This window comes from Photinus pyralis, unplaced genomic scaffold (genome assembly GCF_008802855.1).
Source record: "Photinus pyralis isolate 1611_PpyrPB1 unplaced genomic scaffold, Ppyr1.3 Ppyr1.4_LG1, whole genome shotgun sequence".
Lineage (NCBI taxonomy): Eukaryota > Metazoa > Arthropoda > Insecta > Coleoptera > Lampyridae > Photinus > Photinus pyralis.
In genome coordinates this window covers 6,850,722-6,868,944 of record NW_022170249.1, presented here as the reverse complement: position 1 = coordinate 6,868,944, position 18,223 = coordinate 6,850,722, and the positions used below count along the sequence as shown (strand labels likewise).

The window sequence follows — 18,223 nt, the reverse complement described above, 5'->3', positions numbered from 1 at the left end:
AAGCATTTTTGAGTAGCTTTCCAACGATGTTTCACAAGTATGGGGTTGCCATTTTGAAGATGGGGAGCTGGGGGGTTAAAGAGGGCTGGGAGGTTGTCACTCATAACGTCATTCTGGTTCGCCCTCGATATCCCCGAAACGGTTTTGCGCGATTTTCGCTATCTTCTTTAATTCGGAAAATATGGCCGACTGCAAGTTTTAAAATTGACAACCTGTAGAATTTGTTTACTGTAAAGATTATTCCGAGGGCTTCTCTATCGAGTTTGCTGTAGTTTTGCTCTGCTTGGATGAGCGATCTTGATACAAAAGCCACAGGTGTTTCTCTTCTTTCGATAATATTTGATAGGACTCCTGCGATACCTGATAAAAGCCGCTTCGCATATCAATGACCATGAAAATGTATAATTCTTTCGAAGTAGCTTCTTGCGTGGATATGTTAGTGTCGATGCGTTTGGTATAAATCTTGAGTAATATGTTACCATTCCTAAGAACTTACGCACATCATCTGCATTTTTCGGATGAGGAACTTTTTCGATGGCTTCCACTTTGTTTTGAAATTTGAAAATTTGATTGTGTCGGACGGTATAGCCTAAATACTGGATTTCTGTTCTGAAAAAATCACATTTATCTTTGTTAAGATGTAGATTATTTGCTTTTAGCCTTTCTAAACATCTTATCAGTCGTTTACCACTCTCCTCTGTAGATGTTGCATATGTAGGTATATAATGATATCGTCAAAGTAGGACATGGTTCCGTTGAGATCTTGCAAAATTCCTTCCAATATTCTATTGAATTCGTTCGAAGCTGTTTTGATCCCAAAGGATAACCTGTTCATTCAGTACGTTCCTCTATGTGTTGATTAATTGTCTGAACTGCTTGGCTATCTTCATCAACTTGGAAATGCACTTCACACCCGATTTTGTCTTTTCTACTTTAATTTCTGACACTTTGTACATTCTTTGCTGTAGGTATATGTAAAGAGTGTTAATTTAAATTGTCAAGAATTTTTGTTTATGATGTAAATTTTCCGATATTTTTCGCAACTTTGTCAGCTTCTGACAACGTTTTAGCTCCCACTTACTCTTCTCATAATTTTTTTACTGCTTCTTCCTATGCCCATTTTCAACCGTGCACCTCGCCAGATTTTTAGTTGGAAAATTTACACGTTTTAAGGTCCGCCTACGCCTTTTGCTTCCAGCACGTCTTCTGACGGCCGGGTTTTCGCTTTGCGGGCAGTAACACGCTACGATAATTGCAGGTAGTTGATTTAACTGCGCTGGCGGCTCGACGCGAATTCGAATATCGCAAAATAAAATCCACCCTACGAGAAATTACAGGTCGTTGACTTAAATTCGTTCGCGACGTAACGATTCTCGCTTACCTACTTACTACTACTTTATGTTTTTTATTGACACCCATTCCGTCATCTCATTACCTAATTTTACACCACGAACCATGCTTGGCGACCATAAATCAACTCAACGTGGAGTAATATCCTGCTGTGCTGTGAATATCACACGACACAGCAGTCTAGATAACGACGGTCGACAATTGCAAAATAAGCAAACTCTTTCCTGTAATCTGAACCAAATCACAAAATCAGGACCGTATTGAGATACCGCTCGTCCACGGAACACAACAACAAAAATTTTAACAAATCCTGTCAAATAACGAGACCACTCAAATATCTCTTGCCACTCCACAAGAAATTCTCCAGGCCCTAAACTGGAAGAAATTGCTGTTTGACTAAACTTTAACTACGAAACTATATACTCGTAATAGAAAATAGCTTGCCCACGCCCATGCGTCCTTTTTACTATATGCTTAAATTCTAATTGAAGGAGGAAATCAGTGGCTCATATGTCAAAAATTTCCATCCTACCTAATTTCCTCCTACCTGTAGAAAATAGACACTTTTTTACGAGGGATTGATCATAAGAGTCGTATTGAAGGCGTTCCAACCCTTCTTAGTAGGTTGATACCAGGGGTGTATATTGTTAAGTAAAAGATGTCCACTTTCCAACCAAAATCGATCCTGTTTTGCGTTTTTTTTTCAAAAACGATTTCCGTTATTCAATCTGTTTCGTTTTCGTGGTGCTACCCTGTATATATCCGACCAGTTGAGCCTGTCCTGCTTTGCAGGAAATATATCTAATCGTACCTATGTATAAAAAAAGTTACCCGCGTTAATAGTATTCCAGACATCGGACAAACACACATTGTACCTATATTCTTCATGCGTTCAACATCAATATACTGATTGATTCAGATGAACCGGGAAGATTGAAAAACCCGATGGCTCTCGCGGCACCTTTTGGCAGTTCAATTTTCACAATCACAAGCGAAACCATGACATATACATACCTACACCTACGGCACCTAGGTATTTAGTTCCTTAATGTATGTAGGTATAAGTGTTTGAGCCATAAATCAAATGCCATATCGAAGACGGATTAAAGGGCAGCTGCCTCCTCCGAAAGAGAAAAATAAATTGTCCGTCTACAACCAGTAAATCTTTTATTTTTTAAGGTATTATTTTAATAAATTTCCCGCGGAGGACACCCGGAGCTTCCGATGCCGCACTTCCGCCCCTACCCACATAATTCTATTAATCCGCTGACTTCGAGTTTGACTCCCCATCTATTAGAAACAAATTCTGATTTGACAACCGTTTTCTTGACTCAAGCTCTTGTTGCAGCACATACGACACCACCGAGATAGGTTCAAACGACAGCAAGGAGCCAACCTATATCTTCCAGGTAGTTATGTAACTAGTGGTGGAGATGGCCCAGACAGAGGTGTATGGACTGACTGGTCAACACCAAGTCAGTGTTCAAGATCATGTGGAGGCGGAGTTTCAACACAAGAAAGAAGGTGTTATCCCGGATATCAGTGCGAAGGACCTTCTAAAAGACATTTTTCGTGCAATACGCAGGTAGGTACGCTATTTCGTTCAATCCTTTTTTGGGAACTGTACGATCACTCTAATTTCAACACAAAGATTAAACTTTACGGCCAAAAAATAAAATGCCATTTTTTCTAATATTATAACATACCGCAGGATTGCCCAGACCTTTCCGACTTTCGAGCTCAGCAATGTGCGGAATACGACCATATCGCATTTGACGGTGTTTACTATCAGTGAGTAATTTCTACTAAGACCAAATTTTAACCATGGTGTGTCTAGTCAACTAACCTTATTAGGTAACAATAATTTGTTTAGTTAAACACGTACCTAGGGCAAATATGATTTAAATGAGTTTTAAGTTTACTTTAAGTCAACACCTTTTCTAGATGGATTCCATACACAAAAGCACCAAATCCTTGCCAGCTGAACTGTATGCCTCGGGGCGAACTATTTTATTATAGGCATAAGGAAGAAGTAACGGACGGAACGCCCTGTACAGACGATAAATATGATGTGTGCGTGGAAGGAATATGTCAAGTATGTTTTGCATATTTTGTTAATACAAAATAATGATTGTGTAACAGCCTGTAGGTTGCGATAGAATGTTGGGATCCAATGAAGTAGAAGATCAATGTCGTATATGTGGCGGCGATGGGAGCATGTGCAACACTATTTCGGACATATCAAATATACAAGATTTGCAAGTTGGTATGCTTTCTAGACTGAGTACAACACTATCAATAATTCTTTCCTTTATTTCAGGATACAACGATATTCTTCTCATACCAGAAGGTGCAACGAATATTCTTGTTCAAGAAGTTGCAGAATCCAACAATTACCTAGGTTTGACGGGTTGAGTTGAGACAATTAAAATAACTTGCCATTTCAGCGGTCAGAGACAGGCATGGAAATTACTATTTAAATGGCAATTGGACCATCGACTTTCCACGCACGCTAGACATTGCGGGCTGCAGATTTGTGTATGATAGGTATCCTAGAGGTTTTATGGCACCGGATAGTCTTAGATGCTTGGGTCCAACAAATGAACCACTGATCATTGTAGTATGTAAATGAATACGTTATTATTGTTACCAAAATGCTTATTGCTTTTCGTTTTTAGCTCTTATTTCAAAACAGCAATGTTGGTATTCAATACCAATACAGTGTTCCTAAAAATGTTCTGATGGGCGATAATGAAACGTATGCGTGGATATTTAGCGAATTTTCTCCTTGTACCACATCATGCGGAGGAGGTAGGCTTTTACACTGATAAATAATATGATCACTAAATTTTCTTGCAGGAGTACAGTATAGAAACATATCTTGCGCGGGCCGGAAATCATTACAACCCGTAGAGGACAGTCTGTGTGATATTAGTAATGAGCCAGAATCGATACAGGAGTGCGCACAGCAACCATGTGAACCTCGGTGGATCACTGAGCCATGGGGAAGATGTTCTGCTAGTTGCGGTAGCATGGGTTTCCAAAACCGGCGAGTGTATTGTGAGCAAACGATACGTGAAGGATATACGGTTATTGTCGATGACAGGTACTGTGTGCAGGAGGATAAACCAGAAAACCAACGACAATGCAATCGCGGTAAAATTTGTGCAACTTGGCACACTACCCCATGGAAACCGGTAAGTGGTTAGCCTTTTGAAGAGCAACTTTAACTTTATTAAGCAATATCTCTTTTACACAAAAATGTATTCTCAAATTATGACCATGAGGAAAGCGGTATGCCGCTACGGGGCCATTGGATTTGCAAAGTTTGTATCGATTTACCAGTTATCGTAATGGTCCGCTTCAAGTTAGCAATAGATTCAACAATAGACATTATTTTAGTGAAGTGCTGAACGAGATGCGCATATTTGTCCAATTCTGAAAAAATAGATGGCCAGGATAATATAAATAGTACAACAAACAAAATTATAAAAAAAGGACTATCGCCGAAAGTTTTCCGAGATCAACAAGCTCCCACTCCAGCACGTTTCTAGACTGTCACCCCTTACGGCGCAAAGGTTGTTCCACTAATTAAAAAAATTCCCCCATCCAATGAATGAGAGCTTGACGACTTTTCCATCTATTCAATAAAATCTCACGCTCTTATTATAGCGCAAAAAACTAGATGCGTAAACAGAACTTTTGCTGTAACCTTAGACAATCGCGTTGTATTTCACGACTCAAAGGGCCCCATTCACATGCGGATATGTACGGCGGATTTGTACGGCGGACAGATCCGTGTTGAGCTACACACAGGCGGACATGGCTGTACACAGATCACGGACAAATCTCAATAGACGAGCAGGCGGCGTTCTGTCGCTATTTCAGTTCTATAGTACTAGCCCTGGGTTGTGTTCTTTTGAGTGCTGTGGTAATTGGTCTGGATCATAAGGAGAAATTTACAATAGGTAATTGGAGGAGGAGGTTTTATTTGAAGATACGAAAAAAAGAGACTATGGTCAAAACAGTGGTTCATGAAACGAAAAAAGTACTCTCATATGACTTTACTTAACGATTTGGAAACGCCTCATGATTTGCACATTTTTTTGCGCATGGACAATGAGAGATTTGAAACTTTATTAAAATATGTTCGCCCAGTTATTGAGAGGAATTATACCCACACATGAGGCAGTTACCAGTAGAGAGCGATTAATTGCCACGCTATAGTACTTAGCAACTTGAAGGAATTTTGAAGACCTAAAATTCAGTTGTGCAATCTCCCCTCAGCTTCTCGGTTAAATTATACCTGAAACTTTCAAATAAGCCTTGGCAGAATATGCTCGGAAATGGCATAAAATAATTTGATTAGTAGTTAGGTGTGCTTGGTTTGTGGAGTAAGGCACTACAATCTTTACCAGTATTTAAATTGTGCCCCAAAGATGCGCATTTTGTTCTGGAATGTTAATATCACCATAGTCTTCAAATTTTACTTTTAAGATATCCCCAAAAGGTAACTGATCGGATTGTATTTGACTAACAATTTCACCAACAGTTCGGTGTTGTTACGCAATTTTGCTTGTAAAATTACCCAAAAGATCATTTAAATCTTTAGCACAATTTGCGCCTGCATTATATTCAAAGTAATTTAAACAAAATATTTTTTTAAATGACTGTTTAATTGGAGTTGGTTGAGTCGCATTTCCATTTTGATTTCTTAAATTTCCAAACATATTTTCAAGAATTACGTATTTGATGATTCTATGTCCGGCAAACAAATCCGTGAAACGACTACACACGTTCGTATTTGTCGGGCTCGCTGTCCGTGCTCGTCGTTCTGATCGACGGATGGCGAGCAAGATATGTACGCCAAACCAAATGGGGTTAAGTGGTAGAGCAGTTCTAGGGTGTCTCACCATAGAACTGAACTTCGCCCCGTTAGATTACGGAACATTAATTTCATTTTTCATTTAATTTTAATTATTTAGTTTATTGTCTATTTGAATGTTTATTTTATGTTTATTTCTTTCTGTACTTCCAGTAATCTAATAAATGTCACATTATTATTATTATTATTATTAAACACGCGGATACACACATACGAATTGATACGGATCTGTCCCGCGTACATGTCCGTCCGTACCATACCCGCATGTGATTGATCAATTTTGTTTAGGAAGTGGCAAGACCCGCTTTTTTACAAAAAAAAAGCCCCACAGCAAGAAAAGCACCGCAAAGTGATATACCGGGTGGTGCCTAGCGCGACGCAGTATAGGGATTTCAATGGTAATTTCTTTATAGCCATTTACTAGCTCCCCTAATTATTTTAGCGCAAAAGTCTAAATACGTTTTTTTTTTTAGAAAAAAATACTGCATCTGTTCATACGATTACTTATAATTTTCCGTTTTTCAAAACCGTAGAAATCCACAAAATAAAAAATTACATTTTTATAAATCAGTGATGCTTTGGAATCTTTTAACAAACTACGAGGGCATCGCATCTAAGTTATCGTTGTTTGACGTCGAACGATTTTCGTATTTAATTCTGTTTCAACTAACCGACGCGACGCAAGAAAAAACGTCTATGGGGTAATGTTTTTTTACAGAATGAAATGCTACTGCATCTGCATCAGATACTATTTGTTTATCATCTTCCGGAACCAAGGTACACCATCGAAGAAAAAAAAATTGATTTGAGGAAGAATTGTTCTTAAACTTATATTCGGATTTTCCGCTACTGCAGCCAAAACGTTGAATGTTGAATCGTTTTGGTTTTGACGAACATTTTGAACGTTATTGCACTTGCAGTGATTTAACACTGTTCCTGTTCTTTGAAACTTGCGCACAATTCTGTCTACCGTGGTACTGCTTGGAATCAGTCGATTGGGGTACTTCACAGTAAATAAAGACGTTACTTGGCGGGCATAAATCCACTTTAACATTTCCTCTTTCTCTTCAGTTAAATACATGATAAACAATTTTATGATTAAATAATTTATAAACAAGTATACATTTAATATACGTCAAAGGCAAATAATGAAAAGTTATCGCTGTTTTTTAGGTAATTCCAAGGCATATCTGATTTATTGTAAAATGAACCTTTTTATTTTGTCGATTTCTACGGTTTTGAAAAACGGAAAATTATGAGTAATAGTATGAACAGATGCAGTATTTTTTTCTCTGAAAAAAACGTATTTAGACTTTTGCTCTAAAATAATTAGGGGAGTAGGTAATTGACTATAAAGAAATTACCATTGAAATCTCTATGCTGCGTCGCGCTAGGCACCACCCTGTATGTACTTACTATTGTTTGCGTTTTATCCGTCCATCTAGACAAACTTTTTGGGGCATTGCATTGCCTTTGAATCCGCAAATGTTTTGCAATAGGAACATGACACATTGAAAATGTGCCAGACAGCCTTCAAGCTTTTATATCGTATGACCATTTACAGCAAAAAATTTAAGCTAGTGGTCCGATCAAAATAGGCGTAAAACACTACACTACTAGAAATAAAGTGCCAAAAGTCCCCATAGATACCATGTGGGCTAAAAAAGTTATTTAAGGTCAAAGGTTAAAGTTTTTTGGATTTTTCTCGACAACTGTAACTGTTATCAAACATATAGCTTAAACAAAAATTGTAGATCATAAAATTATCTACAAAAATAGTTCTTATACTTTTTCTCCTAAGAATCACCATTCCTAAGATATCGCCGTTCTAAGGGTTGAAGGATTTATATTCCACATGATATGCGTACAAATGCACGTATATACACAGTCAGGCACTTATGCCCGTTTGCACCGACAAATTTAAGCGGAGCTTATAGCTTAAGCGTCCCTTAAAATCCATGGCAACGATTATTGAGACAATGTTTGCCACGGATTCTAAGGGACGCTTAAGCTAAGCTCCGCTTAAATTTGTCAGTGCAAAAGTGCATATTTGTGTCTCTTACTCTCTTATGTACTTATGAAATATACAATTCAGAGAATATACACTCAAAAGATATCAGTCCCTTATCCAGTCCTTTCTACCGCATGGCCTTGATCAAAATCTGCTTACTCTATTGTCCGCGTGGAAAACGCTCATAACCTGCTTTTTTCAAGTGACCTTAAGTGAAATACTGTTAGTTTTGAATGTTCCTTTGAAAAGAATACACGTGTTTATTGCTAGCGTCTACTATTAGTGTCTATTACCAATCAAAAAATGTCAAAATTGTGCTTTATTTGCAATAAACTTTTGGCTGAAGGTAAATCTGTTAAGGCCAGGTTATACAGAGCGTTGTCTGCTCTCTCGGGCAGAACGCTGCGTTTGCCGTTCTATATAGTGGCCACACAGAAACCGGTCTAAAGTTGGCGATCTAGTCTATATTTGTCGTTTATCGAACGGGGTTGGTTGTTATCTTTTTTTTTTTCTTAAATTTTGTCACAGTATTTTTTGTGAAGTACATTAAAAAAAATGTCTATCAATTCTTCCGATGAAGAAGAGGTACTTCTTTTGTTTACAGTAACTGAAGTGCACATGGAGCCTCCCGAACGAGAGAAATCAATCTCTCGGTGTAATCAGACATTCTATAACCTGTAAACACAACTCAAAATACCTGTGGGACCGCGCGATTTCTGTAAAATATTACAACCGCTCTCTGTTTCACAGATACAATACAGTTACATATGTAGAATACAAATATCGCAGACCGCGCTCTCTCTGCCAGGGCCCTTAGAGTTATTAGTCGTGGAATGAAAACTTTGATTGATGCAAGTATCGAAAGAGCGGATTTTGTAGCGATGAAGCGGATGCAGATCCTTCATCCAGTAAGAAGAATGGGAAGAAGAAATCTAAGAAGACATGACAGTTGAAGTCGAATTTGAAGAGTACACATCAGATTAAAATATTAACAGAAATCGGAACTACAGTTTAAATCACCTATAGGTATATCAATCTCAAAATCAATAATCATCATGCCGTAAGTACAGTATTTTCCCATAAAAATCTGATATAACAGATCGTGGAACAGGCCTACCGGGGAAACCACGTTAAAAAACGCGCCCAGTATACTACCTCACCGGCGCGGCGGTGTGGAAATGTGTAGAATGTAACTCCTTCAAAGGGCAATATCTTAGGAATGGTGATTCTTAATGAAAAAAATGTAAGGATCATTTTTGTAGATTATTTTATGAGCTACAATTTTTGTCTGAGCTACATGTTTAATAAAACCTACCGTTTTCGAGAAAAATCCACAAAACCGAAAATTTTGACATTTGACCTTGAATAACTTCTTTGGCACAGATGGGACATTTTGTACTTCTACTGGTGTACCCTCTGTGGTACCTCTACCAGAATTCAGCTCTGTCGGAGTTTTTGTTATTTGGAATGTCTATTTTGACCGGACTAGAGGCTTAGCATTAAGTGTAGCTTAAATTCCATAGTAGGTAACAATTGTGGCACAGTACCTAATAAAGGTGCAAAATTTGGTGCACATAAAGCGACTGCTTGTTAGCTACCACATTTTTTACCCAAAACCAGGAACCAAATGTCCTTAGAGTAAACGTTTAAGTCATTAGTTTGAACTACCTACAAGTGCATATAATCTTTATATTATGGTAACATTTCTTATTTGTGGGTCGATTTTCATACTGCGCGGGGTTGGTGGTCATCAAAACTTCAAATGCAAATTTCGCGAAAATGGAGTATCTAACAGTGGTATTCACTATGGGAACGAGGTACCTTTTGATAACACAAAGCGATGCGTACCCACGCCAAATTTTATGACGTAGTCCTTACCTTATCCAAATTACCATGGCAAAACCAATTGGTACAGTCACTGTACTCACACCCAACGTTCGCCATCTCCTCAAAGAATATATTTTGCCGGATAATGGATACTATTTATATGAACTACTTACTTAATTATCACCTATTGAAAATTTTCAGTGCGATCGACTGTGCGGTCAAGGACGGGAAACACGAGAAGTGACATGTTACAGGAAAGTGGACAACAGAATTGAAGTACTTGACGATTACGAATGTGAGCAAGAGGAATCGAAACCGGAAGGACAAAGACCATGCAACTTGCGTCCCTGCGAAGGTCTCGATTGGGTCACGTCCGAGTGGAGCGGTGTAAGGCATTTATTTTTCGCGTCACTTGTTACTTGAGTTTATTACAGTGCGAACATTGCGGAACTGCCACTGAAACACGAAGGGTTGAATGCGCCACACAAGATGGACAACTGTACCCAAGAGAAATGTGCGAGAATATTCCGCTACCGATCACAGAGAGGCAATGTGACGAAAATAGTAAAAAGTGCAGTCAACAGTGGTATGCCACACAGTGGAGTGAGGTAAATATTATATGTTAGCATACAACTTGTGAAGGCACATCCGTACAGGATTTCTATTCTATGAATTGATTCTTCAACATAGATATCTAATTTTGTATGGCGCTTTATAGTTAGAATAGAAATCCTATGGTACAAATGTGGTAATAAAAGTAGTATGTATTTAGTGCTCTGCTAAATGCGGTAATGGTATGCAAACAAGAGAAGTGTTCTGTGCTACAATTAATGGCGAAGGTATTCAAAAGATTGATGATAGTAACTGTGACCCCGATAAGAGATATGATGATACAAAAGAATGTGTAGGAGATCGAGAGACTTGCCCTGGGGAATGGTTCACGGGACCATGGAGTGAAGTAAGTGGACTTATTTTCTATGTAATTCTTACGGTAAAACCCAACCCTAGTGCTCTGCGCCATGCAATGGAGGTCAACAAACCCGTAAAGTAATATGTATGAAGGATAATTTACCCTCAGATCCAGCAGAATGTGATCCAAGTACAATTCCATATCAAACTGAACCATGTAATCCTCAACAATGCACTGAAGACGAAATGAAAACTACTGCTGAACCGGTAACTTACGTAAACGAAACCCTTTCTACTTCACAACCTGATCTCATTATGGATTATGACTATGAGGAAGTATATGATGAAACTTGCGAAAATGGGGAATGGGTAAATGAAGACGATTCTACTCTTCCAAATAATGTAAGTAGGTATAGGTAATGAATCTTTCAAGAAGTTAGGTGTGACTCATGATTATAGGTGCAGCAAAACCAAAAGGCAAGTTTTGTAGATGACTCATTTTACGATTTTGATTCAATGCTTGGAGATGATCCAAACGTGTACGATACGCGGTTAGATGATGAGGGATCAGGTGATGAAGATACTAGTTCAGAATCGTCAACAAGCAGTGAATATACAGATGAAGATTACAGTACTGAAGGGTCTGGGGAAAGCAGTGAAACTACAGACTTTACTGACACGAGCAGCATTTCCACAGTATCATCGAGTTTAAAACCCACACCAGAAGTTATTCCCCCAGTTGGTGAGACTGATATTGGTGCGAAAGATGAGGACGAATTTCCTTTTATATCAACCGAATCTAGTACTTCTGACACCACAGAATTTACATATTCTACTGGAACACCAGTTAGTTCCAGTAGTGAATCAACAATTTCTTCTAGTTCTGAAAGTACCTTTAGTACTGAAAGTACTAGTGAAGTGAGTACTGAAAGTACTAGTGAAGTGAGTACTGAAAGTACTAGTGAAGTGAGTACTGAAACTATAACTACTGAGAGCACTATTAGTGAAGCCACGTTCACGTCTAGCTCTACTAGTGATGAAACTACAGAATCTGATGTGACATTTACTACTCTTTCATCATCGACAGATACTACATCTGATGTCAGTACTGACACTACCAGTGAAGTAACAACTGACTCTTCCCTTAGCACTGAAACCCCATTGAGTAGTAGTACCGAGAGTACATCGGAAATTACAACTGAATCATCAGGACCAACAGAAAGTACATCGGAAGTAACCACGGAATCGCCAGCTAGTACAGAAACTGTTATATCTACTAGTAGTATTTCAACGACTTCAGGTTCTACTGAGAGCACTGAAACTCCTATTAGTACCGTATCAGAGGAGTCTTCAACGACGGTAAGCACCGAAAGTACATCACAGATAAGTACCGAGAGTACAAGTGAATTTACCACAGACTCATCAGTAAGTACTAGTGAAATTACTACAGTCAGCAAAGAAACTACCACTTCCCTTTCATCGTCAACTGGTGAAACTAGTGAAACATCGATGACTGAATCAACTCCCAGCACACAAACTGAAGTATCAGGTACTACAGAAAGCACAGAAAGTACCTCGGAAATTAGTACAATAAGTACAAGTGAAGTTACCACAGTATCGCCACTTAGCACTGAAACAGAAGTAACATCTAGCACTATTTCAGTGCCCAGTGAAAGCACTAGTGCAACAGAAAGTACATCTCAAATAAGTACAGAAAGTACAGTCACTGGAACTACTGAATCTACTCCTTCTGTCGATAGTAGCAGTGAAATTAGTACACAATCGTCATCTAGTATTGCAACTGAAAGCTCTGTGTCCACTACTTTAGGTAGCACAGACAGCACAACGGAAGTTAGCACAGAGGAAACTAGTGAAGTAACTTCTGTTTCTACACCAAGCATAGAAACTGAAGAAACAGCATCCAGTGAAACAGTGACCACAATTGCCACCGAAAGCACTAATGAGATGACGACTGAATCTGGACCTAGCACAGAAACCGAAGAGTCTTCTAGTATAATTTCAACATCTTCAATTGGCACAGAAACGTCATCCGAAGCTACCACTGAAACCGCACTATCATCCAGTACAATTTCATCAACCTCTGGTGCAACTGAAAGTAGTCAGACTTCTGATGGTAGCAGTTTAAGCACTGAATCAACGCAGCTAACAGGCAGCTCAACCTTAGGGTCATCCGAATCAACTAGTCTTAGTACCGCAAGTACAGAAAGCAGCGTATTTACTACTGTTACAGACATATGGTCTTCAATAGAGTCTACCGTCATAACGGAATCCACAAGTGAGTACTTTGATATTTTCATATTGTTGATATATAGTACCTTCCTCAAAAATTATGTAGCCCAAACCACTTAGGTACTACATGTCAATTTGGTACAAACTGCGCGTACCAAATAGAAACTTTCAAAGTAAAAGTGAAATGCAGTGCTTTCATATTTTTCCTTTTAATTTATCGCATATAGAATTCTTTTGTGATCCCATGAGTCTCCATAAAAGCAATTCACTTGTTTTTATATAATACGTAGTCTGATAAAGAGAAATGATTTAATTGTAGGTATGTTTTAGTATATAAGTATGTATTACCTACTATGTATTAAGTTCTTTTCTTCTTCCACTTTCAATCTGACTGCAATTTTCAATCATACCTACTAATCTACTAACTTTTTAGATTACATTTCTTTCTTCCTTGTGATATTCATTATCGTTACCTACATTATCATCAATTCTCGTATATCTGTTCTCCGCTTGCTTCTTCACTTTCTTTCAAACTCTAAATTTCTAAGTCGCTGTATACTGGTTTCTTCAATCTCCCACGTTAATCACAGTTTCTGTTCATAGTGATAAATAAACTTACCTAATTGTGTAGGTTTTGTTTGGTTGTATACAAAAGTCATCTTTATGTGAGTTGTTCAGAGTCCTGCAACTGTCCACCACAATTTTTTCATTACTACTTCGGCAATAGTAGGAGCAGTGTTGCCATTAGGAGCCCCCCAGCACAGGTACTTAACTTTCATTGCTTATTTGTTTTGTACATCACCACCGGCTACTTTAATTAGGTATACTTTCACGGTTTTGTATTTCTAGCATCAGAAACTACGGAATCAGGAAGCACAGAATCATCTACTTTAGAAATGACTTATTCCACTGAAAGTACACCTTCGCCAGGTACTAGTGAATCAACATCAGAAGTTTCCAGTCTTAGCACTATATCAGAAAGTACAATATCTTCAACTTCAGAAATGACCGAAAGCACTCACAGTACAGAATCACCTACAACTATTGAGTCAACTTCAGAAATATCTAGCAGCACCGAAACCACTCAGTCATCCAGTACAATTGAATCGTCTTCTGTAATGTCTAGTAGCACTGAATCAGCAAGTACCATGGAATCGACAACAGAATTAACTATCAGCAGAGGAAGTACGGAATCATCTAGTACTGTTGAGACGTCTTCTGAAATATCTAGTAGCACGGAAAGCACTGTATCATCCAGTACTGTAGAATCAACCTCAGAAATAACAGTCAGTACAGGAAGCACAGAATCCACCAGTACCATTGAATCGTCTACGGAAATATCTAGCAGCACTGAGAGCACAGTTTCATCTAGTACTCTCGAATCAACATCAGAAGGCAGCAGCGAGAGCACAGAATCGTCAAGCACTATTCAATCGAGCTCAGAGATAACTGGAAGCACTGAGAGCACAGAGTCAACCACTGAGATTAGTTTGGGTAGCGAGACTACTGGATCAGTAAGTACTGTAGAGTCGACACCATTGACAAGTAGTACTTCCCAATCAACAGAAACGAGCCCCAGTAGCCAATCAGCGTTCACAATGGAATCTACAGGTACCATTACTTTGTTCTGTTTTCAATGCTTGCATTGCCTACAGAGTTTATTTGTAAGTATGTTGCAATTTTTTGTTGGAAAGTTACATCCAGTAGGAATGAATAACAAACTTAATCTCTATCAAGTCTAAAGTGTGAAGGTAAGTATTTAGTAACGCAGTAATTCATAGTTGGATTTACATTGTAACATCTGAAAAAATTTCACACGTTAAAAGTTTGAGTATGCTTAAAAAGACTAATACAATTCGACTAGATATTATTTGAGAACACAAAAAAAAACAATAATCTAAGAAACATAATGCAAATAATTCTGTATGGAAATGCCCTTAAGTCATTCCATCATTTGCGGTTGCTTCATAATCACATTTCCATACCATCTGCTTATCCCACCGATTAGTGGAGATTAAAGCTATCGTTACTTCTTCAGCCTCTTTGGGTCAAGATGAAGCAAGACAGAGCCCTATATCGACTACTGAAGATGTGCACAGTACAAATATCACAAATATATTTTACAGTCAACCTTATACTATCCCACACATTTCCAGTAATTATCAAACACAAACCACTATCACATCCTCGCCACATTTACCAATGAGCAACAAAACTACTACTAACCATCAACCTCAAAGCATAACAACACAATTGATTGAAACATACGCAACAGACCTACAATTCCCACAAACTGCTTCCCAATTCCCTGTTTTAATCACTACAGAAGTTTTGGTTAATGGCAGAACAATATCTCTGATTCCTATAGAACAGGCTGCATCTGCATTCTCTACTGCATCCCCGCCCCTCCCATTATCATTTCTAGAAACATCCGAATTCTCTACTAAATTTACTGAATCTGCACTTTCATTATCATCAACATCCGAATTCTCAACTGAATCATCTGCATCTCCACTTTCCACCTTATCAGCTGAATCAACATCCAAAATCTCAACTGAATCATCTACATCTGTATCTTCCACATTATCATCTGAATCAACATCCGAAATTTCAACTGAATCTTCTGCCTCTCCACCTTCTACACTATCATCTGAATCAACATCCGAAGTCTCAACTGAATCATCTGCCTCTCCACCTTCCACATTGTCATCTGAATCAACATCCAAATTCTCAACTGAATCTTCTGCCTCTTCACCTTCCACATTATCATCTGAATCAACATCCGAAATCTCAACTGAATCATCTGCATCTCCACCTTCCACATTATCATCTGAATCAACATCCGAAATTTCAACTGAATCTTCTGCCTCTCCACCTTCCACACTATCATCTGAATCAACATCCGAAGTCTCAACTGAATCATCTGCCTCTCCACCTTCCACATTGTCATCTGAATCAACATCCGAATTCTCAACATCCGAATTCTCAACTGAATCTTCTGCCTCTCCACCTTCCACATTATCATCTGAATCAACATCCGAATTCTCAACTGAGTCTTCTGCCTCTCCACCTTTCACTTATCATCTGAATCAACATCTGAATTCTCAACTGAACCTTCCACCTTATCATCGGAATCAACATCAGAATTCTCAACTGAAACATCTGCTCTCCACCTTCCACATTATCATCTGAATCAACATCCGAATTCTCAACTGAGTCTTCTGCCTCTCCACCTTCCACATTATCATCTGAATCAACATCCGAATTCTCAACTGAGTCTTCTGCCTCTCCACCTTTCACCTTATCATCTGAATCAACATCTGAATTCTCAACTGAGCCTTCTGCCTCTCCACCTTCCACCTTATCATCGGAATCAACATCAGAATTCTCAACTGAATCATCTTCTCCACCTTCCACCTTATCATCTGAATCAACATCCGAATTTTCAACTGAATCATCTACATTTCCACCTTCCACATTATCATCTGAATCCACACATTAGAATTCTCAACTGAATCAACTGCATCTCCACCTTCCACCTTATCATCTGAATCAACATCCGAATTCTCAACTGAGCCTTCTGCCTCTCCACCTTCCACCTTATCATCTGAATCAACATCCGAATTCTCAACTGAATCTTCTGCCTATCCACCTTCTACATTATCATCTGAATCAACATCCGAATTCTCAACTGAATCAACTGCATCTCCACCTTACACCTTATCATCTGAATCAACATCCGAATTCTCAACTGAATCATCTGCGTCTCCACCTTCCACATTATCATCTGAATCAACATCCAAATTCTCAACTGAATCATCTACATCTGCATCTTCCACATTATCATCTGAATCAACATCTGAAATCTCAACTGAATCAACTGCATCTCCACCTTCCACCTTATCATCTGAATCAACATCCGAATTTTCAACTGAATCATCTACATCTCCACCTTCCACATTATCATCTGAATCAACATCCGAATTTTCAACTGAATCATCTGCATCTCCACTTTCCACCTTATCATCTCAATCAACATCAGTATTCTCAACTGAATCATGTACATCTCCACCTTCCACATTATCATCTGAATCAACATCCGAATTTTCAACTGAATCATCTACATCTCCACCTTCCACATTATCAGCTGAATCAACATCCGAATTCTCAACTGAATCTTCTGCCTCTCCACCTTCCACGTTATCATCTGAATCAACATCCGAAATTTCAACTGAATCATCTGCCTCTCCTCCTTCCACATTATCATCTGAATCAACATCAGAATTCTCAACTGAATCATCTACCTCTCCACTTTCCACATTATCATCTGAATCAACATCCGAATTCTCAACTGAATCTTCTGCCTCTCCACCTCCCACGTTATCATCTGAATCAACATCCGAAATCTCAACTGAATCATCTGCATCTCCACTTTCCACCTTATCATCTGAATCAACATCCGAAATCTCAACTGAATCAACTGCATCTCCACCTTCCACCTTATCATCTGAATCAACATCTTCTCAACTGAATCATCTTCTCCACCTTCCACTGAATCTTTCTCAACTGAATCATCTGCATCTCCACTTTCCACCTTATCATCTGAATCAACATCAGAATTCTCAACTGAATCATCCGCATCACCACTTTCCACCTTATCATCTGAATCAACATCCGAAATCTCAACTGAATCATCTGCATCTCCACTTTCCACTTTATCATCTGAATCAACATCCGAATTCTCCACTGAGCCTTCTGCCTCTCCACTTTCCACCTTATCATCTGAATCAACATCAGAAATCTCAACTGAACCATCTGCATCTCCACCTTCCACCTTATCATCTGAATCAACATCCGAATTCTCAACTGAATCTTCTGCCTCTCCACCTTCCACATTATCATCTGAATCAACATCCGAAATTTCAACTGAATCATCTGCATCTCCACCTTCCACTTTATCATCTGAATCAACATCTCTGCATCTCCACTTT

At 38.7% G+C, this 18,223-nt stretch overlaps 1 protein-coding gene and 1 long non-coding RNA gene across 8 annotated transcripts in view; one reads left to right on the top strand and one right to left on the bottom strand.

The window, feature by feature from the left end:
- The first annotated feature begins 2,879 nt into the window (after nt 1-2,879).
- The window catches only part of LOC116169572 (papilin), a 37,312-nt gene continuing 21,968 nt past the window's right edge, over nt 2,880-18,223 (top strand). For 3 of the 7 annotated variants that reach the window (XM_031485703.1, XM_031485710.1, XM_031485721.1), the window contains exons 1-14: nt 2,880-2,935; nt 3,062-3,141; nt 3,295-3,445; nt 3,493-3,616; nt 3,671-3,751; nt 3,798-3,970; nt 4,029-4,161; nt 4,210-4,547; nt 10,275-10,460; nt 10,508-10,681; nt 10,846-11,031; nt 11,082-11,384; nt 11,442-13,278; nt 14,082-14,843. In XM_031485703.1, the coding sequence (XP_031341563.1) occupies nt 3,341-3,445; nt 3,493-3,616; nt 3,671-3,751; nt 3,798-3,970; nt 4,029-4,161; nt 4,210-4,547; nt 10,275-10,460; nt 10,508-10,681; nt 10,846-11,031; nt 11,082-11,384; nt 11,442-13,278; nt 14,082-14,843 (4,402 nt within the window). In that variant the 5' untranslated portion in view covers nt 2,880-2,935; nt 3,062-3,141; nt 3,295-3,340. Of the gene's footprint in view, nt 2,936-3,061; nt 3,142-3,294; nt 3,446-3,492; nt 3,617-3,670; nt 3,752-3,797; nt 3,975-4,028; nt 4,162-4,209; nt 4,548-10,274; nt 10,461-10,507; nt 10,682-10,834; nt 11,032-11,081; nt 11,385-11,441; nt 13,279-14,081; nt 14,844-18,223 lie in introns of those variants that run through there. The other 4 variants (XM_031485697.1, XM_031485734.1, XM_031485726.1 and 1 more) reach the window with 4 other exon arrangements.
- LOC116169605 lies at nt 15,978-17,268 on the bottom strand. Its single transcript, XR_004145000.1, has 3 exons — nt 16,765-17,268; nt 16,243-16,302; nt 15,978-16,047 (listed from the first exon to the last, which is right to left on the bottom strand). It is a non-coding gene; the product is annotated as an uncharacterized LOC116169605 (long non-coding RNA).